Genomic DNA, 21,356 nt, shown 5'->3' with positions numbered 1-21,356 from the left:
TAAAGTTTGACACTTTCTCTCAACTCTACTTTTTAAAACAGTAAAAAACTTTAGCGTAAAGAGCGGGGCGTTGAGGAGGGACCAGCCCCTTTCATATAAGAAGTAATTTCTGTTCGTTTTAAGTTTTAATGTCGCTCCTTACTTTCAGTAAAAAAAAACTTGTTTTTTTTTATTTAATTTACTTTTGAAATCTTTATGAAATTAGTGTAAAATTTGTCCTTGACCTTGACCATTGGTGCGTAATCTTTATAAGCTATTGCTTCCTAGTCCAGTTAATTGGAACAAGTGCCATGGGATGCAGTGAAAACTTCTCATGTTCTGGTTGCCTATTAATCTCTCATTTGTGTTCATGATGCTACTGATTTTTAACCTAAAGAAAAGCTTCAATGTTAGTAATTTAACTTTCAAAGCCTTTACCATAGAAGTTACTTTTCAAAACTCGTTCCACTTTCTTTCCCAAACCTGCTTCTCCTCCACTCCCTATCCGCTAAACTTTTGTGTAAATTCGGGAATAATCTCCATATTAGTTGTATGGCACTATAGGAGGTGTACCTCCATCTGTGTTCTTCCAACTGATGAATACGCATATCTTCTGATATTTAGCCTAATTTTGTTAAATGTAAATATTGAAACCTAAATTCTACCTATCTTAGAAACTGCACGTTCCACATTCTCACTCCATATTCATATCCTTTGAGATCAATTATGCTCCTTAAAGATCATTCATTACCCATGGGAAGATCTATAATACCATTGGTAGAGGGATTAATAGATACCTTCGGAATTTAGAGTATACTGCATGCTTAGTCTAATATTATCTTCTTTATATGTGCAGAACATGACGCTTGATGAGATATCGAAATTATTGCTGTCCAAACCTGCTACCGAAAAAGCACGAGTAGCTCCAGTGATACCTGAACTCCCAACTGACTCGTCATCCCCCGCTGGTCGTCTCTATATGTTTGACTCGACATTGACGTTCAACTTTGCATCTAGCGACGCGAATGACGGATCCAGATACACCTGTACAGTCACAAAAGACGGAAAAACTTTCACTGGCAGAGGTAACTTTTTAGAATATAACAAAAATAGACTAAACCTGATCTAGCTGTACCACCATGTATTGGCACGCTCCTGGCTCGTCATACGGGCTGGAAATACATACAGGCCGGATATAATATATTTTAATATAATCTAATATATTCTAAACGAACTTAAAACGAACAGCCGTATATGAAATGGGCTTTTCCTCCTCAACGCCACACTCTTTACGCTAAAGTTTGACTCTTTCTCTCAACTCTGCTTTTTAAAACAGTAAAAAAATTTAGCGTAAAGAGCGGGGCGTTGATGAGGAAGTAGCCCCTTTCGTATACGAATTAAATTCTGTTCGTTTTAAGTTTTAATGTCGCTCCTTACTTTCAGCTAAAAAAAAACCTGTTTTTTTATTTAATTTCTGAACGTTTTTGAATCAATGTATGTTTTGATTTTGGCTCTCCACAGAGGAATAATTAACACGAAATTTGCAAGTTTTTTTTTTTTTTGGCTAAATGGCTTTCTTATAGTTTTGATCGAATGATTTTGAGAAAAAAAAGGAACGGTGGAGGAAGCCTAGTTGCCCTGCGATTTTTTGGTTACTTAAAAAGGCAACTAGAACTTTCAATTTTTTACGAATGTTTTTATTAGTAATAGATAAACGTAACTTATAAATTAGCTTACGTAACGAACTTTTGGAATCTCATGTTTTTATTAGATATATGAGGGGTTCACCCCCCTCTCAGTGCCTCGCTCTTTACACTAAAGCTTAAATTTTGTCCCAATTTCTTAAGAATGACCCATGAATCACAAAAGCCGTAGAATAAATAGTTGAAATTACTAAAAATACTTTAGCGTAAAGAGCGGGGTATTAGGAGGAGGTGAGCCCATCATATGCGTAATAATTTCTGTTCGCTTTAAGTTTTAATGCTTCTCCTTTCTTTCAGTTGAAAAAAATTTTCATATTTATTTTTTCATTGTTTTTTTTTAAATAATACTAGAAAATCCTCTGCTCCCTTCATGAAAATTTTCTTCCCCCACGACAAATTCCTCTAAGGAAAGCTCCCTCAACATATCTCCCTCTTCTCAACCCCCCTCCCAACCTAAAAATCCCCCTGTAAACGTTTGTACACTTCCAATTAACCATTACTATATGTAAGCACTGGTCAAAGTTTTTAACTTGTAGCCCCTCCCACTGGGACTGTGGGGGAGTAAGTCGCCCCCAAAGACATAGTTATAAGGTTTTTCGACTACGGTGAATAAAATGACTGTCTCAGAATTTTGATCCGGTGACTTTTGGGAAAAAATTAACGTGGGAGGGGGCCTAGGTGCCCTCCAATTTTTTTGTCACTTAAAAAGGGCACTAGAACTTTTCATTTCCGTTAGAATGAGCCCTCTCGCAAGATTCTAGGACCTCTGGGTCGATACGATTACCCCTGGGAAAAAAACAAATAAACACGCATCCGTGATCTGTCTTCTGACAAAAAATGCGAAATTCCACATTTTTGTAGATAGGAGCTTGAAACTTCTAGAATAAGGTTCCCTGATACGCTGAATCTGATGGTGTTATTTTCGTTAAGATTGTATGACTTTTAGGGGGTGTTTTTTTAAAATGATGCAAATTTTCTCAGGCTCGTAGCTTTTGATGAGTATAACTAATCTTGATGAAATTTATATATTTAAAATCAGCATTAAAAGACGATTCTTTTGATGTAACTATTGGTACCAAAATTGCATTTTTTAGAGTTTTGGTTACTATTAAGCCGGGTCGCTCCTTACTACAGTTCGTTACCACGAACTGTTTGACTTATGTTTGAAAAATTGAACTTTCTTTCTTCTTTTTTACTATTTTTCTCTCCTTTTCTATTAAGATTTTTCTGAACCAGAAACGATCCAGATCAAGGATTTAATAAGAAAACAAATAGATATTTGAAAAATGTGACAAATAGAAATTAGGCACCCTCCTTATAGGGAGGGTAAAGTCTTACGAATTCGGACTGCCGCGTCTCATTCAAGGCTAAATTCTCCTAAGTCTTTCTAGAAAAAATATCGGGAAAAGACTTAGGAAAACTTGCTTAAAACTCGTGGTTTTTTACTCTTTTTTCTAAATTCACAAAAATTTAGAAATAAGGATTTTGCGCACCCTCGCATAGCCTTTGCATCGCGACGGACAATGTTGTAGTGGGATGAAAGGATACCAACATAATCCTTCTATCCCGTAATGGGATAGAAGTATGCAATGTAGGAATGGAATAGAAGGATGCCAACGTAATTCTTCTATCCCGTAATGGGATAGAAGGAAGCCATGTAGCAATGGGATAGAAGGGTGCCAACGTAATCCCTCTATCCCGTAATGGGATAAAAGGATGCCATGTCGGAATGGGATAGTAAATTTGCTGACATGGAAGGAAATGCTGTAATGTTTTCTTTTTTTGTTTGCAGGGGCATCAAAAAAGGCTGCTAAGCATGATGTGGCATCCCAGGTTCTTCAAGCCTTTTATTCTAATTTTCCTGCCTCTGAAGATTCAAACTCATCCGATCTACAGCTTGGCCTCAATCCAACGTTAGCTGACCGGATCTCAAGGTTCAGCCTGTTTTTTATAATCTTATTAATAGTATATTTCTTCTAACAGTAGATATATACTTCTATTAGTATCTATATATATATATATATATATATATATATATATATATATATATATATATATATATATATATATATATATATATATATATATATATATATATATATATATATATATATATATATCGAATTTCATTTTCAGGATTCGGATTCGTAATGGGATTACGTATTATATATATATCGGATTTGTATCGTATCGATATCGTATTTGTATCTATCCTTTGTCACTAATTCGCCTTAAAGTTGTGTTCAGATATGTATCTAGTTACACTTGAATGTCCAGGCAGTTCCTGTTCACATTTAGAATTGGTGCTTCACTGCCAAAGCTAAATTTCCATTTTCTGTAGAGCCTAGAACTCTGTGTCTAGGTTTATAAGTTCTACCAATCTGGAAACCCCCTTTTGCATTATTTTTATCATCTTAGCTTAAGGGTGGTTTTTGCATGTGCGTGTGGCTATACCTCCGCGTTTAAATAAGTGTATGGCCAGACCAAAGCCGTCTTAAGCGAGGGTTACCTGTTTTAAATCCCCCCTGAAATTTTTCCGTCTCGTACATAAATCTTGAAATGTCCTCGGGAAGATAATGTCCTCGGGTGTCATAAAGGTCGATGCTATAAATTAAAAGTTGAAAGAATAGCCTCATTTGAGATTAGGTTCCTACCGTCCTATTGTTCGATTTTTTTATAGTTTTGTTGCAAGGAAAGTTTCTTTATCTATTTATTCTCTATGCTTTTCTTTGTGCTACTCAACTTTTCCTGTTGTCTATGTGGTTGTAAATAAATTATCATTATTATTAAAATGTTAATCTACACTATTATTATAACCTGGAATAACCAATACAAACAATAGTATAGCAACAATACGACAACAGTAATCAATAATCTGGAAATGTTATGCGAGTAATGCTGAAATAGTTGTATAAATTTTAATATTATTTATCCATTAGTGCCACAGAGTATATGTAGGGTTTACAATTAAGAAAGCCTCCGGAAACTTTTGTTTCGGCTCCAGCTGAACACACATTCTTTTATCCCGAACATTTTATACAATTTGATGAGGCTACAGCTATTTCTAATGATAGAGGTTTTTCTCAGTGGGCGAGGGAGGCTATAGAAATTAAAAACATATATTTGCTAATATATCAATAAATAGATACACAGGGAATTTAAATATTGACCCAATTTATGATATTCTTTTGAAAAATGAAACAATAGTCGATGGGAGATTAAAATTTTACACAATCACCAGGGAACAAGATTACCTACTAGACCAAAAAGAGTTGCTTCAGTAACAGCTTACAAGAGGATTATTTCGCAACAGAATAGTTAACTAAGTTTCAATTTTCATAATTTTTCCTCAGTTGCTCTTTGATTCTCATTGAAGTAACTCTAATAGCTGCTTTTCCCTACGTGGATAAGTAGCGACAATTGTATTTATTATTATTGGTGGTGATTTTTATTTGTTTTTAGATTAGTTTTCTTTTAATTTTTCATCTTGTGCTGAGCACGCCTTGTTTGGATACAGGCGAAATATCCGCGTTGTTTTAGTCTTTCCTCTCTACTGGCCGTCGTCTCGTTTCAAGTTTTCTTTTTGTAGAGTTTTATCTCTCTTTGTTGTTTATTTTCATATCTGGCCAGTTCGGCTTAAAAAATTTTAATAATAATAATAAATAAAATAATAGCCGATAATTCATAATTTCTAGTTAATAGGTGACAGATGACTTTCCAAGGGTCCATTTTCAAGAATAGGAGGTATTTTCAGTGATTTCTTATACTTCTATGCAATCCGCATGTTTTTGGTGTTAGAGATTGAGGAATAGCTTTGGTAGGGGTCAATTCACCAAAATGTAGCGGGGGAAAGGTGGCATTTTCTAGGGAGGCAATTTTATTGTTTTATCGATTTTGTCAATGGTAAGTTTTTTTTCAAGATCTGTGGTAGGAGTGGGGGGAATTGGCAGATTAATCATTATTGTACAAACGTTTACAGGGGGATTTTTAGGTTGGGAGGGGGGTTGAGAAGAGGGAGATATGTTGAGGGAGCTTTCCTTAGAGGAATTTGTCGTGGGGGAAGAAAATTTTCATGAAGGGAGCAGAGGATTTTCTAGTATTATTTAAAAAAAACAATGAAAAAATAAATACGAAAAAGTTTTTTCAACTGAAACAAAGGAGAAGCATTAAAACTTAAAGCGAAAATAGGTATTTTCAGTGATTTCTTATACTTCTATGCAATCCGCATGTTTTTGGTGTTAGAGATTGAGGAATAGCTTTGGTAGGGGTCAATTCACCAAAATGTAGCGGGGGAAAGGTGGCATTTTCTAGGGAGGCAATTTTATTGTTTTATCGATTTTGTCAATGGTAAGTTTTTTTTCAAGATCTGTGGTAGGAGTGGGGGGAATTGGCAGATTAATCATTATTGTCGCTTTAGTCTTGAGCAGGCAGGTCTATCTTTATCGATAAGGATGTGACTGTGGTCTGGCTTGGATTCCACTCAGTGAATAAAAGAATATCAAACAAATACTAATAAAAAATCGAGCATTTTGGCTTCACATTCAGAAGCCTTTATCAACAGGAATAAGAAGAGAAAAATAAGAATGATTAATACAATTAATAATTGAACTTGTTTGACAATTAAACTAGATTAACTACATCGGAAAATAACCTGAAAAGTAAAAATAAATAAGTAGAACTCACTGTGTGAAATTGTGTCACAGAGCAGCAATAAAGGAATTAAAGGAAATAAGAAGTAAAAAAAAATATAAAGAAATTAAACCTAAAATGATAGAAGGGGGAAAGTTGTTATTATGTTTGTTCCAACGCAAATTGATCAGTTCCTTATATTATAAGTAGGCTACAGACAAAGTTGAAATATTAAAAGAAATTTCCTTATTGTGAGTACATAAGCAATAGAACTCATATTTATGAGCTATTGCAGAATGAAGGTAGTAACGAGTAATTGATTATTGTCCTTAATGATACGATCATCATAATGAAGTCTTGTTTGGCAATGCACTAGTTTGCCACCTCCAAAAGACTAATAAAAAATTTATGACTAATAAAAAAGACTACTACTACTAATTATATATATATATATATATATATATATATATATATATATATATATATATATATATATATATATATATATATATATATATATATATCTGTTTGTTTTATTAATCTTATTATTTAATGCTATTCTGGATTTTTCTTCTGTTTTTTTAAAGTGTTCACTCCACTACTTATCTTTTGGTGTGTGTTAAAAATAAATATTATTGTTATATTATTATTATAAATCAATCTTATCTTGCACACAACATAATTCAGTAAGTTGAATGGAACTTTTTTCATTGTGTTATTTGTGTTCATAATATTCATTGTGTTCTAGTCTTGTGGAACAAAAATACTCGGATTTGACGAAAAATTCTACAATTGCTCTACGCTTTCAAGTTCTTTCTGGAATAGTTTTAGAACGACCCAATGACGCATTTGAAGTAATTACTTTGACTACTGGTACCAAGGTCATTTCAGGTGATCACTTAAGCTTATTAGGACATGCTGTCAATGACTGTCATGCTGAAATTTTGGCCAGAAGATGCCTCCGGCAGTTTCTGTATATGCAGATAGAAGAGGCTATTGACAACGGTAAGAAACTTTAATTAGAATCGTAGGCTCACATTCGAGGGTATGATTCGCTATGGGGAAGGGGGGGGGCAGTTGCCCTTTCTAGACCCTCCCCCCCTAGCTGAAATTTAGTTTCTTCAAAAAAATTTCAAAACTAAAATAGGCTGGCATAATTCAGAAAAACGGTTCAGTTTTCTTTCTATCATTTTTTATTTTGACTGTCATTTTCACTTGAACAGGAAAATCTGGTCTACCTTTGTCCCCCCCCCCCCTCACACACAGGATTTTGACGAAATTAAGACCCTGTCCTCAGTTTAAATTTTTCTGGAGCAGAGAGGAAAGTCTACATATCTTTATTTTGAACCTTCCAGGTAAATCCCCCTCCCCCGTCACAAGAATTTTATTATTTGCCGTTATTTTTTCCTGGTCTGTGAAGTACCTTAAGATCAAAATTTCCGTTTTACTTTGAAAGTAACGTTTATCGTTTCGATCTAATGTAGGCAATTATAGGAACGAAGGAAAAGAGAAAAAACTGGAAAGGAAAATTCCAAACAGCCAAAAGCATCTGTTAAAAAAAAGTGGGAAGTAAAAAAAATCGACTTGAATACTTATTCTTGAGCTTATGTTGATATTTCCTTTTCCTTTCTTCTGCTCTTTCTATATTTCTATATTCCTATAGAAGTACTCTCTCTATTTTCTTTTTTCGTTCTTTCTATATATTAAATAAAAAAACAAGTTTTTTTATAAATGAAAGTAAGGAGCAACATTAAAACTTAAAACGAACAGAAATTGCTCTGCATATGAAAGGGGCTTTTCCTCCTCGACCCCTCGCTTTTTATGCTAAAGTTAAACTCTTTCTCTTTAACTCTATTTTTTAAAACAGTAAGAAACTTAGCGTAAAGAGCGAGGCGTTGAGGAGGAAAAGCCCCTTTCATAAACGGAGCAATTTCTGTTCGTCTTAAGTTTTAATGTTGCTCCTTACTTTCATTTAAAAAAACTTGTTTTTTTTTATTTAATTTCTGGAAGTTTTTGAATTAATGCATGTTTTGATCTTGGCTCTCCGCAAATAAATAATTGAAACGAAATTTGCATATTAATTAATTGCAATTAATCGGAAGATTTTGAGAAAAAAGGAGCGAGGAAGGAGGCCTAGTTGCCCTCCAATTTTTTGATTACTTAAAGAAGCAACTAGAACTTTTAACTTTTTACAAACGTTTTCATTGGTAAAAAATATACGTAACGAACATCTATATTCATATGTTTTTATTGCGTATATGAGTGGGTTCAACCCTCGTCGATACCTCACTCTTTGCCCTAAAGCTTAAATTTTGTCCCAATTCCTTAAGAATGACCTCTGAATTACAAAGGCCGTAGAATAAATAGATGAAATTACTCAAAATGCTTTAGCGTAAAGAGGTATAACGAGGAGGTAAACCCCTTATATGCGTAATGATTTTTGTTCGTTTTAAGTTTTAATGCTGCTCCTTACTTTAAGTAGAAAAAACTTTTCATATTTATTTTTTCTTTGTTTTTTCAAATAATACTAGAAAATCCTGCGCCCCCTTCATTGAAATTCTCTTCCCCCATGAGAAGTTTTTCCATGGAAATATCCTCCCACGTAACCTCCCCCTCAACTTTCCCCCCTAAACCAAAAAAATCCCCCTGAAAACGTCTGTACACTTCCCAGTAACTATTACTATATGTAAACACAGGCCAAAGTTTGTAACTTGCAGCCCCTTCCACGGGGACCGCGGGGGAGTAAGTCGTCCCTAAAGACATAGTTATTAGGTTTGTCGACTATGGTGAATAAAATGGCTATCTCAGAATTTTGATCCGGTGACTTTTGGGAAAAAATGAGCGTGGGAGGGGGCCTAGGTGCCCTCCAATTTTTTCGGTCACTTAAAAAGGGCACTAGAACTTTTAATTTCGTTAGAATGAACCCTCTCGCAACATTCTAGGACCACAAACTTTAGCGTAAATAGCGGGGCGTCGAGGAGGAAAAGCCCCTTTCATATACGGAGTAATTTCTGTTCGTTTTAAGTTTTAATGTTGCTCCTTACTTTCATTTAAAAAAACTTGTTTTTTTTATTTAATCACAAATAGATTCGTACGCTTCCTCTCTCCTGAAAAAAAAAATCCTGGATACAGCCCTGCTATAATTATACCCAAAAGAATTTTTCCCGTGATAGAATTTGTCCAAAATTTTTCGGTTAACATAAACAGGGTATTCCCTTAAGGCCTATCGTAGCATGTACAAAATCCCCAATTCCGATATTGAAAAATGGCTATGTACAGCCTTCAAACTTTCACTTTATTAAAGGAAAAGAAGTTTTTTTTTAAGTGAAAGTAAGGGGTGACATTAACATTTAAAACAAACAGAAATTATTTCGTAGATGATAGGGGCTGCCCCCCCTAAACGCTTCGCTCTTTACGCTAAAATTTGACTCTTTGTCACAACTCTTAATTTGTAAAACAATTAAAATTTCGGTATAAAGAGCGAAGCGTTGAGGAGGGGATAGCCCTTCCTCAATTATGCTCACCGTACATGAAAAATTAAAACTAAGTTTGTTTATTAATTTTGGCAAATTTATTCCGTATGTGTAGGGTTGCCCCCTCCCCAATACCTTGCTCTTTACGCTAAAGATGTTAGCATTTTTAAAGAAGCTTTCTACTCTGATTAAACGGCCCCGTGTTTCAGTAGACGCTCGAAAAAAAATTGGGACAAACAGTCAAACTTCGGTGTAAAGGGCAAATATTGAGGAGTAGGCAACCCATCGTATCGGGAATGATTTTTTTCGATTTTTAAAGAATGCGGGTAAATCTGGCTCACCCTCTATGAAATATACCCCTCTCCTCACGAAAAACTCCTCCGTGGAAATTTCATCGTTAAGTGCACCGCCCCCCTGTCAAACTCCCTCCAGACAGTTCCATCCTCGCTGAGAATCCCCCTCCCTGTAAAGTTGCTTGCGGACGATTCAGCCTGAAAAATTCTCCTTAGCATTCTTTCATTTAAGAAAGACTTTAATCTTTAATCGGCTTCTCAATCATTCCAGAAATGTCCTTTTCCTCGGTTTTATCCCATAAATCAAAACATGCTCAAAGAAATCCCTTGATAATTCCTCCAGAGAGTCTCCACATGAAAAATTTACAAGTAGAATGTAAGGCAATTAAAAAGAATTTCATATAGTATTCTGTCAAATCTCTCAGTGTGACATTTCTCCAGGAATATTCAACCCCCTCCTCTCAGAAATTTCCCTCCCCAAGGAAGATTCTTCCTATAGAAACCCATCCCAAGCAACCCCTCCCCGCAAAAAATTGTCTGTATACTTCGCAACTAGAAATTTTATGCGTAAACAGTGGGCAAATTTCATAACTTACAGGCTCCTCCCCGCGGACTGTGTGGGGGAAGGGGTCATTTTACATCCCAAGACATAATTGTTTGATCTTTCAACTATACTGAACAAAATGGCTACATCAAAATTTTGATCAGATAATTTCGGGGAAAAGGGCTTGGGGGGCCTGATACCCTCCAATTTCTGGGTCACTTAAAAAGGGAACAAGAACTTTTAGTTTATGTTTTAATGCACTCCCTCCCGATCTTCCTCCCGATCTTCCTCCCGATCTTCTAGGACCATTATTTCGGTACAATCACCCCTGGGGAAAAAACACACATCCGTAACCTGTTTTCTGTCAAGAATAGCAAAATTTCACATTTTTGCTGATAGGAGCTTGAAACTACTACAGTAGGGTTCTCTACAACGTTGAATCTGATTGTGTGATTTTCATTAAGATCTCTTTAATTTTAGGTGGTGCTTCTCCCCTATTTAAAAAATCAGGGAAATTTTCTCAGGCTCGTGACTTTTGATTGGTAACACTAAACTTGATGAATCTTATGTATTTGGAATTAGCATAATAAGCTGATTCTTTTAACGTATCTATTGATCGATTCCGTTTTTTAGAATTTTGGTTACTATTGACCCGAATCGTTGCTTACTTACCGAGTCGGTAGCCGAGTCGCGTCTTACTTGCATTACTGTAAGAAAGCAAACAGATTATGCACTATCAACTTTTGTCAATAACTTGTATCAGTTGAATCTTATTCTGTCAACAGTCATACTGAAATTATGTAGAGAAGGAGGAAGAAGTCGAGAAGAAAAATTTATAATAAAATAATATATTATATACAAATTTAAATAATCATATTGTAAGTTATATTTTAATTATATTATAAATAAATTATATTATAAATTTGAATAATAATGGAATTTATTTAATAAGGAACCCATAACTCCTACGTAAGTAATTTGGTAGATTTGGTCGAAAAACTTAAAATGCAAGTATATCAGAAAACATAATAGTAAGTAGTTTTGACATTGTTTCTATTTGTACAAAATTTTGATGTGAAATATCTGACCAAACTATTAAAAAAGATTATGATGTAATCGAAGGCTCTACAACAGGAATAGATTGCGAGGTTTTAATGACCTTAGTTAAACTTTATAATTAGTATTTAATGTATTTTCTGTTCAGTAATTATTTTTGTTGCCAAATAAAGTGTCTGCTAATGAGTGTTTGCTCTATCACGTTTACTCGCGAATATTTATGTAGAACACGTAAAAGGCATTATGCGCCTCGTATCCTTTCCTAAACTCTGGTAAAGAGAAAACCCCAGTTACTCGTCAAAGAGTGGCTTAAAAAACACTATGTGACTGAGGCAATTACTATGTTGGTGGAACCCATCATAATTTAGAAAAACGCATACAACGGCACAAAGATGTCATAATTAAAGCTTTAAATTCTAGTAGTACTAATATCTCTCTAGATTCTGCTTCAAGCACCTAGGTTTTTGATTACGATATGATGTCCTTCGTTCGATATTAGTATTTTTTTTCTTTATGTTCGAATCATTTCTTATCTCTGTTTTTTCTGAGTATACACTATTTTCCCTTTAAAAAAAATAAGAATAAGTTGCACTATGAAGGCGCCACGATATGTAATTCCAGTGTCTATTTCAATTTTTCTCAACGGCTTTTTGGCTTTAACCTGAAATATGGTTACCATTGTAGATTTAGCTTCAAGTGCAAGCTTTTTCTCACTTGACAGGTTTTCAATTTTTTATATTTCTGGCTACTATATTTCGTTCTTTCACTTAAAAAGTGGTTTCAAACAGTTCGTGGTAATGAACTGTAGTAAGGAGCGACCCGGCTCAATAGTAAACGAAACTCTAAAAACGAATCGAAAACGAATTCAAAAGAATCGAATTTTCATGCTGATTCTAAATATATAAATTTCATCAAATTTAGTCTTTGTCATTAAAAGTTACGAGCCTGAGAAAATTTGCCTTATTTTGGAAAATAGGGGGAAACACCCCCTAAGTCATAGAATGTTAACGAAAATCACAACATCGCATTCGACGTATCAGAGAACCCTATAGCAAAAATTTCAAGCTCCTATTTACAAAAATGTGGAATTTCGTATTTTTTGCCAGAAGACAAATCACGGGCTCGGGTTTATTTGTTGTTTTTTTTTCCCATGGGCCATCGTATCGACCAAGTGGTCCTAAAGTGTCGCAAGAGGGCTCATTCTAACGGAAATGAAAAGTTCTAGTGCCCTTTTTAAGTGACCAAAAAAATTGGAGGGCACCTTGGCCCCCTCCCACGCTCATTTTTTCCCAAAGTCAACGGATCAAAATTTTGAGATAGCCATTTTGTTCCGCATAGTCGAAAACCATAATAACTATGTCTTTGGGAATGACTTACTCCCCCACAATCCCTGGGAGAGGGGCTGCAAGTTGCAAACTTTGACCAGGGTTTACATATAGTAATGGTTATTGGGAAGTGTACAGACGTTTTCAGGGGGATTTTTTTGGTGGGGCTGAGGGGAGGGGCCTACGTGGGAGGATCTTTACTTGTAGAAATATTTCATGGGGGAAGGTAAATTCAATGAAAAGGGCGCAGGATTTTCTAGCATCACTATATAAAAAAACAATGAAAAAATAAACATGAAAACGTTTTTCCAATTGAAAGTAAGGATTAGCATTGAAACTTAAAACGAACAGAGATTATTACACATATGAGGGGTTATAAAATTACTTTAGCATAAAGACCGAGGTATTTAGGAGGAGATGAATACCTCGCTCTTTATTCTAAAGTATTTTTAGTTATTTCAACAATTTATTCTACGGCCTTTCTGATTCAGGGGTTATTCTTAAAGAATTGGGACAAAACTTACGATTTAGTGTTAAGAGCGAGGTATTAACGAGGGTACAAACCCCCTCGTATACATAATAAAAATATAAGAATATAAAAGTTTGTTACGTAAGTTAATTCCTAAGTTACGTATATTTTTTATTTATAAAAACGTTCGTTAAAAATTAAAAGTTCTAGTTGCCTTTTTAAGTAACCGAAAAATTGGAGGGCAACTAGGCCTCCTTCACTACCCCTTATTTCTCAAAATCGTCTGATCAGAACTAAGAGAAAGCCATTTAGCCAAAAAAAGAATGAATATGCAAATTTCATTTTAATAATTTATGTACGGAAAGCCAAAATCAAACATGCATTAATTCAAAAACGTTCAGAAATTAAATAAAAAAAACTAGTTTAGTTTGTTTAAATGAAAGTAAGGAGCGACATTAAAACTTAAAACGATCAGAAATTACTCCGTATATGAAATGGGTTGTCCCCTGCGCAATCCCTCGCTCTTTACGCTAAAGTTTGACTCTTTGCCACAGTTCTACTTTTTAAAACAATTAAAAGCTTTAGCGTAAAGAGCGAGGGATTGCGGAGGGGACAACCCATATCATATACGGAGAAATTTCTGTTCGTTTTAAGTTTTAATGTCGCTCCTTACTTTCAGTGAAAAAAAACTAGTTTTTTTTATTTAATCTAAAAAAGGCTTGAAATTTTGCAAGCGTGTTTCGTTTAATTCGTTAATTTCGTTAAAAAGTGGTTTCTAAAAAAGACTTGAAATTTTGCAAGCGTATTTCGTTTAATTCGTTAATTTCGTTAAAAAGTGGTTTCTAAAAAAGGCTTGAAATTTTGCAAGCGTCTTTCGTTTAATTAGTTAATTTCGTTAAAAAGCGGTTTCTAAAAAAGGCTTGAAATTTTGTAAGTGTCTTTCGTTTAATTGCTATATTCCTACTTTAGCAATTAAACACTCCTATAAACAAAATGATCAGAACACGTCGTTGAAATTTTTTATGTGCATGAAAATATAAAGATGAAACAAAAATTTTTATTGAAAATTAAATTCGTTGTAAATAGTAGAATAAATTGAAGAAGAACTAGTAAGTCACAAACTGCTAAACTCACAACAAAATATCTTGGCTCTAGTTAAATTTTGTGTCTAGTTTCGTATTTTCAACGAAATCTCGTTTTATCTCTATGTACAAGAAATTGTTAGCCTTTCATTAAAATCAGTAGTGTATCTATATGAATGAATGAATGAACTTTATTACCCGTGAAAATGTAAAAAACACAAAGTACTGAGTATTATAAATAAACAAAAACGATAAACAGTGAAAAAAATTCAAACTAACAAAAGACAACATGAACTAATTAACCAGTTTCAATATGGAAAAAAGTCGTAATAGGCTTTTTACATAAATCACTGATCCGAGAAGGCACGTCTATTAAACCAAATCGAGCAATGACTTTTCTGTTTCGGTGCCATCTAGGAAGCCGGAGGAGGAATTTGCAATACATGAAATAAGCCGCACGTAGAGTCTGGCGATCTTTCTTACGGAACAGATGAGCCATGTCCCAACAACGAGTGGAGCGACCACATAAGGGCTATTAAAACAAATAAACTCGCATTTAGACGCATTAACTAACAGTCCAGTCTTAGATAGTTCATTGGTAAAATTGTAAAATTGGTAAAAAAAAGTAAAATTGGAAAGCAATCCACGGCGAATCGGGGCAACAAGTCGGCAACAATCGGGGGCAATGTCGTCTGTATATGCAACAGAAGACAAACCAATATTACCGTAAAAAACAGAAGTTTTAAGGGGACGCAGCCACAATGCAAGCACACATTTAAATATACTAGGAGACAACACGGCACCTTGCCGAACTCCCTTATTAAATTCTACTGGGTCAGATATTTGGCCGTTCTGAGTAACGTGAATTTCAGACTTTGAATACCAATAAGACAATGAACATAGTACGGAAGGATTAACACCTGAAAACGCAAGGGAAAATAGAGCCTGAGAGTGTACAGTATTGTCGAAAGCCCCAGAAATATGTTCATTAAATGGATTTCAATCCTAATTCTAAGCCAAAAAATCAACACATTAAATATCCTTTCGACGAATGTTTCAACTTTATTCTACCTCTATTTCAGTTTTCTTCATAAAATAAAATAATAGTTGGCTATTTTTTCCATTAGATCATGGGTATTGACATTATAGCCAAACAATCACGAAATACTCTCGAAATGTATACACAGAAGGAAGGGGAAAGGAGCCCTCTCCTCATAGATTAGTCCGTAAATTTAACCCTTGGGAAATTAAAAAGCGTTGGCCAATGTTTTTTTATATACTCCTATGACAGCCTCTACAGTACCACCCCAAAACATCAAACCTGTGAGCATCTATATAGACATTATTATTTAAAATTAACATTTCCTATCAAACTTATACCGAAAAAGTACAAATATATCTCGACGTAAAAAAAGTGCCATTCAAGGGGAGAAATATATTTCATTCAAATATGAGAACCCCTTTGCTGAATTTTTCCTAACTGATTCAAATTACACTGTCTTCAAATTACTTTTTTGGAAATAAGAAGGCCTAGTCGTTTAAGTTTGGTGTAAAAAAATACTCTTTGGATTTAGAAGGTATAACTTCAAGGCTAATATATATTCTAACTGATCAAGTTTTCTAATATATTTTACTAGAATTTATTTTATTAGAATTATATTTTATTAGAATTTGGATTAGATCAGTTTAATATATATTCTTTGGATTTTTGTTAAATTATATACGAGATAATTATATACGGGATATGCACTAAACGACTAGGTTTTTCCGTCTAAAGAGCAGCTTTCCTCAAATACTTAAAGCGCAAATAATATCACAATATCTTCTGTTAATAATTAAAATCAATTGAAAACACATATTAACGAGTAAAAATCCTAATTAAAAGGGTTAAACACACTGAAACAATACGTTATGCACTAACAAAAGCCCAGACATTTCGGCTTCAGGCCCGGAAGCCTTTATATATGAGAAAAAGCTTAGAGCTAAAACAAACATGGAACTCATAGTAGAATAGGAAGAATAATAGAAATAGATAATAATAGGAATAATATAGGAATAATAATATTCCTATAATAGGAATAATAGTAGAATAGGAAGAATATTCTACTCATAGTAGAATAGAATAATAGGAAGCGAAGGATATGCGTGGTAAGTATCACTTAAAAGAGTCTTATAATAAAATTATAAATGCATTTAAACATCACAAACGGAATGGTAAAATCACTCCACAATTACACATTTCCCCCGTTATAGCTTTTGTCCAAAATTGTATTGTTTACCAAAATTACATAAACAGATATTCCCTTATGGCCTGTCGTAGCATTTACGAAAGCCTCCGCTTCCAATATTGAAAAATGGCTATGTACAACCTTCAAACATTGCTTTATTACCAAAAATCGTAAATAAATAATTCGGTAGATTTAGTTGAAAAGTCAAAATGCAAGTATTTCGGAAAACACATTAGTAAGTAGTTTTGATATAGTTTCTATGTATACAAATCTTGATGTGGTAATATCTGAGCTATTATTTAAAAATAAACTAGATCTACGTTGCATGGGCAACGTGAGGTGTTGCGGCAACCTTTGCTCGGCTTCGCCGAGTAAAGTGTTGCGAGAGCAACACTTTGGTTTTGTTTCCTCGCTGCGACTAAACGCTGAAGTTGTTAATCTGTAAGGATGCTAAAATACATACTAGGTACACCAACTCGCAAAAGTTGCAAACTCCTCATTGCTAAAGATGATTGTAGCCTTACAGCCGATTATTACTTACAAGTCCCCTACATGTCTTACCACTGGAACCAAATTGGTCTTACCATCAAATACAACGGAAACAAAAAATAGGTACACCAACTAGTAAGAGTTGCGAATCCCTCATTGCCGAGGATGATTATGAGCTAACAGCCGACTGTTGCTTACAACTCCCCTATATGTCTCACAATTGGTATCGGCCTATTTTTGGTTTCAGTGTGTACCTTACTACTGAAGTTGTCAACCCCTTTAAACTTTCAAATTGGTATATCTCATGAAGGAATTTTTGTACAAAAAAATGGATGACTTATACTTTGATCAGCTCATCAAAAGCTATCGACTGCCGTCGAAAAAAAAAATCTATCTGTCTTAGTTCAAAAGTTGACTTTTTTGCCGTAGGCCAACTTTCTAACGTCATCACTTAGAAAGGAGCAAAGGATAAACTCTAATTTCTTTAGCAATGAGAGAACTTTTAAAGTTTAAAAGGCACATCTGATACCATTTCTCTACTGCAATCCCAAGTGCGAAAAACCGAATGATAAACTCAGCTGAAATCACGAACAGAAATGGGTAGAAACAATAGATGGCAGCACTTTCGGACCCGTGTGAAAATGCCGCTTTTTTGCTTCTCTAAATTTTTCTATTTATCACTCAAAGAAGATATATTGGCTGTGGGGCAGGGTAACTGTCGCATATATTTAACACTTATAGATTTTAGTCCATCTTCAATTTGAAACTAGTGCCTGTCTGCTTGCCTGCTAGAACGGAGCTTTCCACTCGAAAGCAGAAACATGGTTTGATGAAACGAAAGCTTGGCTGCATAACTTCAGATAGTCCTCTCTGACATAAGCTATACAATTCCTCTTTACTTCACCCACTATAGGCTCTGGCTCAAGGACAAGCAAAAACCATCCTTTTTGGCCCCAGGCAAGAGTTCTACGAAGCTTTCCAAAATGTAAAGTCATATTCATCAATCCGGCCTAAGGTCCACACTTTCCGTAAAAACTGCAGAGGTTAGACCCTTACCACTTTCTAGGAATAAGCTGAAATCGGGGTGCTAGGAACAAAAAAAAAAAAAACACGACAAAACCAAAGTGTTGCTCTCGCAACAAAACAACTAGAAGAAATCGCAGGAATAGATTCCTAGGTTTCAATGACCTTAGTTAAACTTTGTAATTAAACTAATGTATTTTACTAACGTACTTATACTAAATAAATTGAGAGGGAGTAGTCAATCTGGACTTGTCCCAGCTAAAGATAGGAATGGGGCAACAATTAGTAATAAGGAAAGAATTAAAGAGAGATGGGCAGAACATTTGAGAATGTACTATACCGAAATAGAGTTGCAGTGAAAGATATAGATGAAAATGAAAAAAGCTTGTGATACCTTGGTTCTGAAGGAAGATTAAATAAAGAAAAAACTAATTTTTTTAGCTGAAAGTAAGGAGCGACATTAAAACTTAAAACGAACATAAATTACTCCGTATATGAAATGAGTTGTCCCCTCCGCAATCTCTTGCTCTTTACGCTAAAGCTTTTAATTGTTTTAAAAAGTAGAATTGTGGCAAAGAGTCAAACTTTAGCGTAAAGAGCGAGGGATTGCGGAGGGTACAACTCCTTACTTACAGCTAAAAAAAATTAGTTTTTTTTTATTTAATTTCTTAACGTTTTTGAATTAATGCATGTTTGGTTTTAGCTCTCCGCACATAAATTATTAAAATGAAATTTGTATATTAATTCTTTTTTTGGCTAAATGGCTTTCTCTTAGTTTTGATCAGACGATTTTGAGAAATAAGGGGTGGAGAAGGAGGCCTAGTTGGCCTCCAATTTTTCGGTTACTTAAAAAGGCAACTAGAACTTTTAATTTTTAACGAACGTTTTTATTAGTAAAAAATATACGTAACTTAAGAATTAACTTACGTAACAAACTTTCATAACCTTATATTTTTATTATGTATACGAGGGGGTTTGTATCCTCGTTAATACCTCGCTCTTTACACTAAATCGTAAGTTTTGTCCCAATTCTTTAAGAATGACCCCTGAATCAGAAAGGCCGAAGAATAAATAGTTGAAATTACTAAAAATACTTTAGCATAAAGAGCAAGGTCTTTATCTCCTCCTAAATACCTCGCTCTTTATGCTAAAGTATTTTTAAAACCCCTCATATGCGCAATAATCTCTGTCCGTTTTAAGTTTCAATGCTACTTCTTCCTTTCATTTGAAAAAAACGTTTTCATGTTTATTTTTCATTGTTTTCTTATAGTAATGCTAGAGAATCCTGCGCCCTTGTCATTGAATTTTCTTCCCCCATGACAGATTCCTTCAAGGAAAGATCCTCCAACATAGCCCCCTCTCCTCAGCTCCACCCCCGAACAAAATAAAATCCCCCTGAAAACGTCTGTACACTTATCAGTAACCATTACTATATGTAAACACTGGTCAAAGTTTGTAACTTGCAGCCCCTCCCCCAGTGATTGTGGGGGAGTAAGTCATCCCCAAAGACATAGTTATTATGGTTTTCGACTATGCTGAACAAAATGGCTATCTCAAAATTTTGATCCGTTGACTTTGGGAAAAAAAATAAGCGTGGGAGGGGGCCTAGATGCCCTCCAATTTTTTTGGTCACTTAAAAAGGGCACTAGAACTTTTTATTTCCGTCTGAATGAGCCCTCTTGCGACATTCTAGGACCACTTGGTCGATACGATGACCCCTGGAAAAAAAAAAAAAATAAATAAATAAAACGCACCCGTGATTTGTCTTCTGGCAAAAAATACAAAATTCCACATTTTTGTAGATAGGAGCTTGAAACTTCTACAGTAGGGTTCTCTTATACGCTGAATCTGATGGTGTCATTTTGGTTAAGATCCTACGACTTTTAGGGGGTGTTTCCCCCTATTTTCCTAAATAAGGCAAATTTTCTCAGGCTCGTAACTTTTGATGTGTAAGACTGAACTTGAAGAAACTTATATATTTAAAATCAGCATTAAAATGCGATTCTTTTGATGTAGCTATTGATATCAAAATTCAATTTTTTAGAGTTTTGGTTACTATTGAGCCGGGTCGCTCCTTACTACAGTTCGTTACCACGAACTGTTTGATTTGTTTTGTGATGAAGAATTAGCGAGAGTACTATAAGGATTAGAAAATAATAAGGCTCCAGTTGCTGACAGTGTGGTAAATGAGTTTCTTAAATATGGTGACTCTGAGGTTAAAAATAAGCTACTGAAGATTATGAATATGATTTTTGAAAAAGGGGAAGTACCTAGCGCTTTTAGAAAAACCTTAATTAAACCACTGTATAAGAAAGGTGATAAGAGTGAGTGTGGTTGTTATTGAGGCATTTGTCTGGTCTCTGTGGGTAGTAATTACTGCTAACTGTGGGTAGCAAATTACTTGTTAGACTGAGAGATGCTGTAGACGAAGTTTCAAGAGAAGAACAATGCGGTTTTAGAAAAGATAGAGGATGTGTCGATCAAATTTTCACTCTTAGATTTAAAATTGAGAAGTGCCTTAGTTATCAAACACATGTTGTCCTCAGTTTTAGAGATTATGAGCAAGCGTTCGATTTTGTTGATAGAAGAGCTTTAGCAAAGGTCTTACCCTTATATGGTATACCAGACAAATACATTAAAGTAATTAGTGTTATGTACGAGAAAAACACTGCTGCGGTTAAGGTAGGAAATGAGGTGAGTAGCTGGTTTCGTATTAAACCGTGATTTAATTAGGGTTATTTCTCTCCCCCTTTATATGGATCATCTTGATGAATTTTGTCTTAAGAAGCACCAGAAAGGCAATGGGAGACACGGGATCAAATGGAGAGGAAAAACTGTCCCGGAGTTCTGTTATGCTGATGATTTAAGCATCCTAGATGAATGTGTGAGCAAAATGAATGACATTTTAGAGGTTATGCAAGTTCAAGGTCCTAGAAAAGGCTTGAAAATAAATATTGAGAAGACTAAATGACTAAGGCTAAGAATAAGTGAAGATGACAAGGTGACGTTGGGTAACGAAAATATTTATCAGGTGAACAGCTTCACTTACCTTGGTAGTATTAT

The 21,356-nt window shown here is 34.7% G+C and overlaps 1 protein-coding gene across 3 annotated transcripts in view; it reads left to right on the top strand.

The window, feature by feature from the left end:
- LOC136037805 (double-stranded RNA-specific editase 1-like) overlaps positions 1-21,356 on the top strand; it is an 86,353-nt gene that overhangs the window by 27,004 nt on the left and 37,993 nt on the right. For all 3 annotated transcript variants that reach the window (XR_010620041.1, XR_010620040.1, XM_065720638.1), the window contains exons 4-6: positions 836-1,064; positions 3,475-3,616; positions 7,060-7,316. Coding sequence is in view for 1 of the 3 variants with exons in the window: in XM_065720638.1 (XP_065576710.1) it covers positions 836-1,064; positions 3,475-3,616; positions 7,060-7,316 (628 nt within the window). In the remaining 2 variants the exon portion in view is untranslated. The remainder of the gene's footprint in view (positions 1-835; positions 1,065-3,474; positions 3,617-7,059; positions 7,317-21,356) is intronic.

This window comes from Artemia franciscana, chromosome 17, assembly GCF_032884065.1.
Source record: "Artemia franciscana chromosome 17, ASM3288406v1, whole genome shotgun sequence".
Classification (NCBI taxonomy): Eukaryota; Metazoa; Arthropoda; class Branchiopoda; order Anostraca; family Artemiidae; genus Artemia; species Artemia franciscana.
The sequence above is the reverse complement of the archived record's forward strand: the minus strand, read 5'-3'. Positions and strand labels throughout refer to the sequence as shown.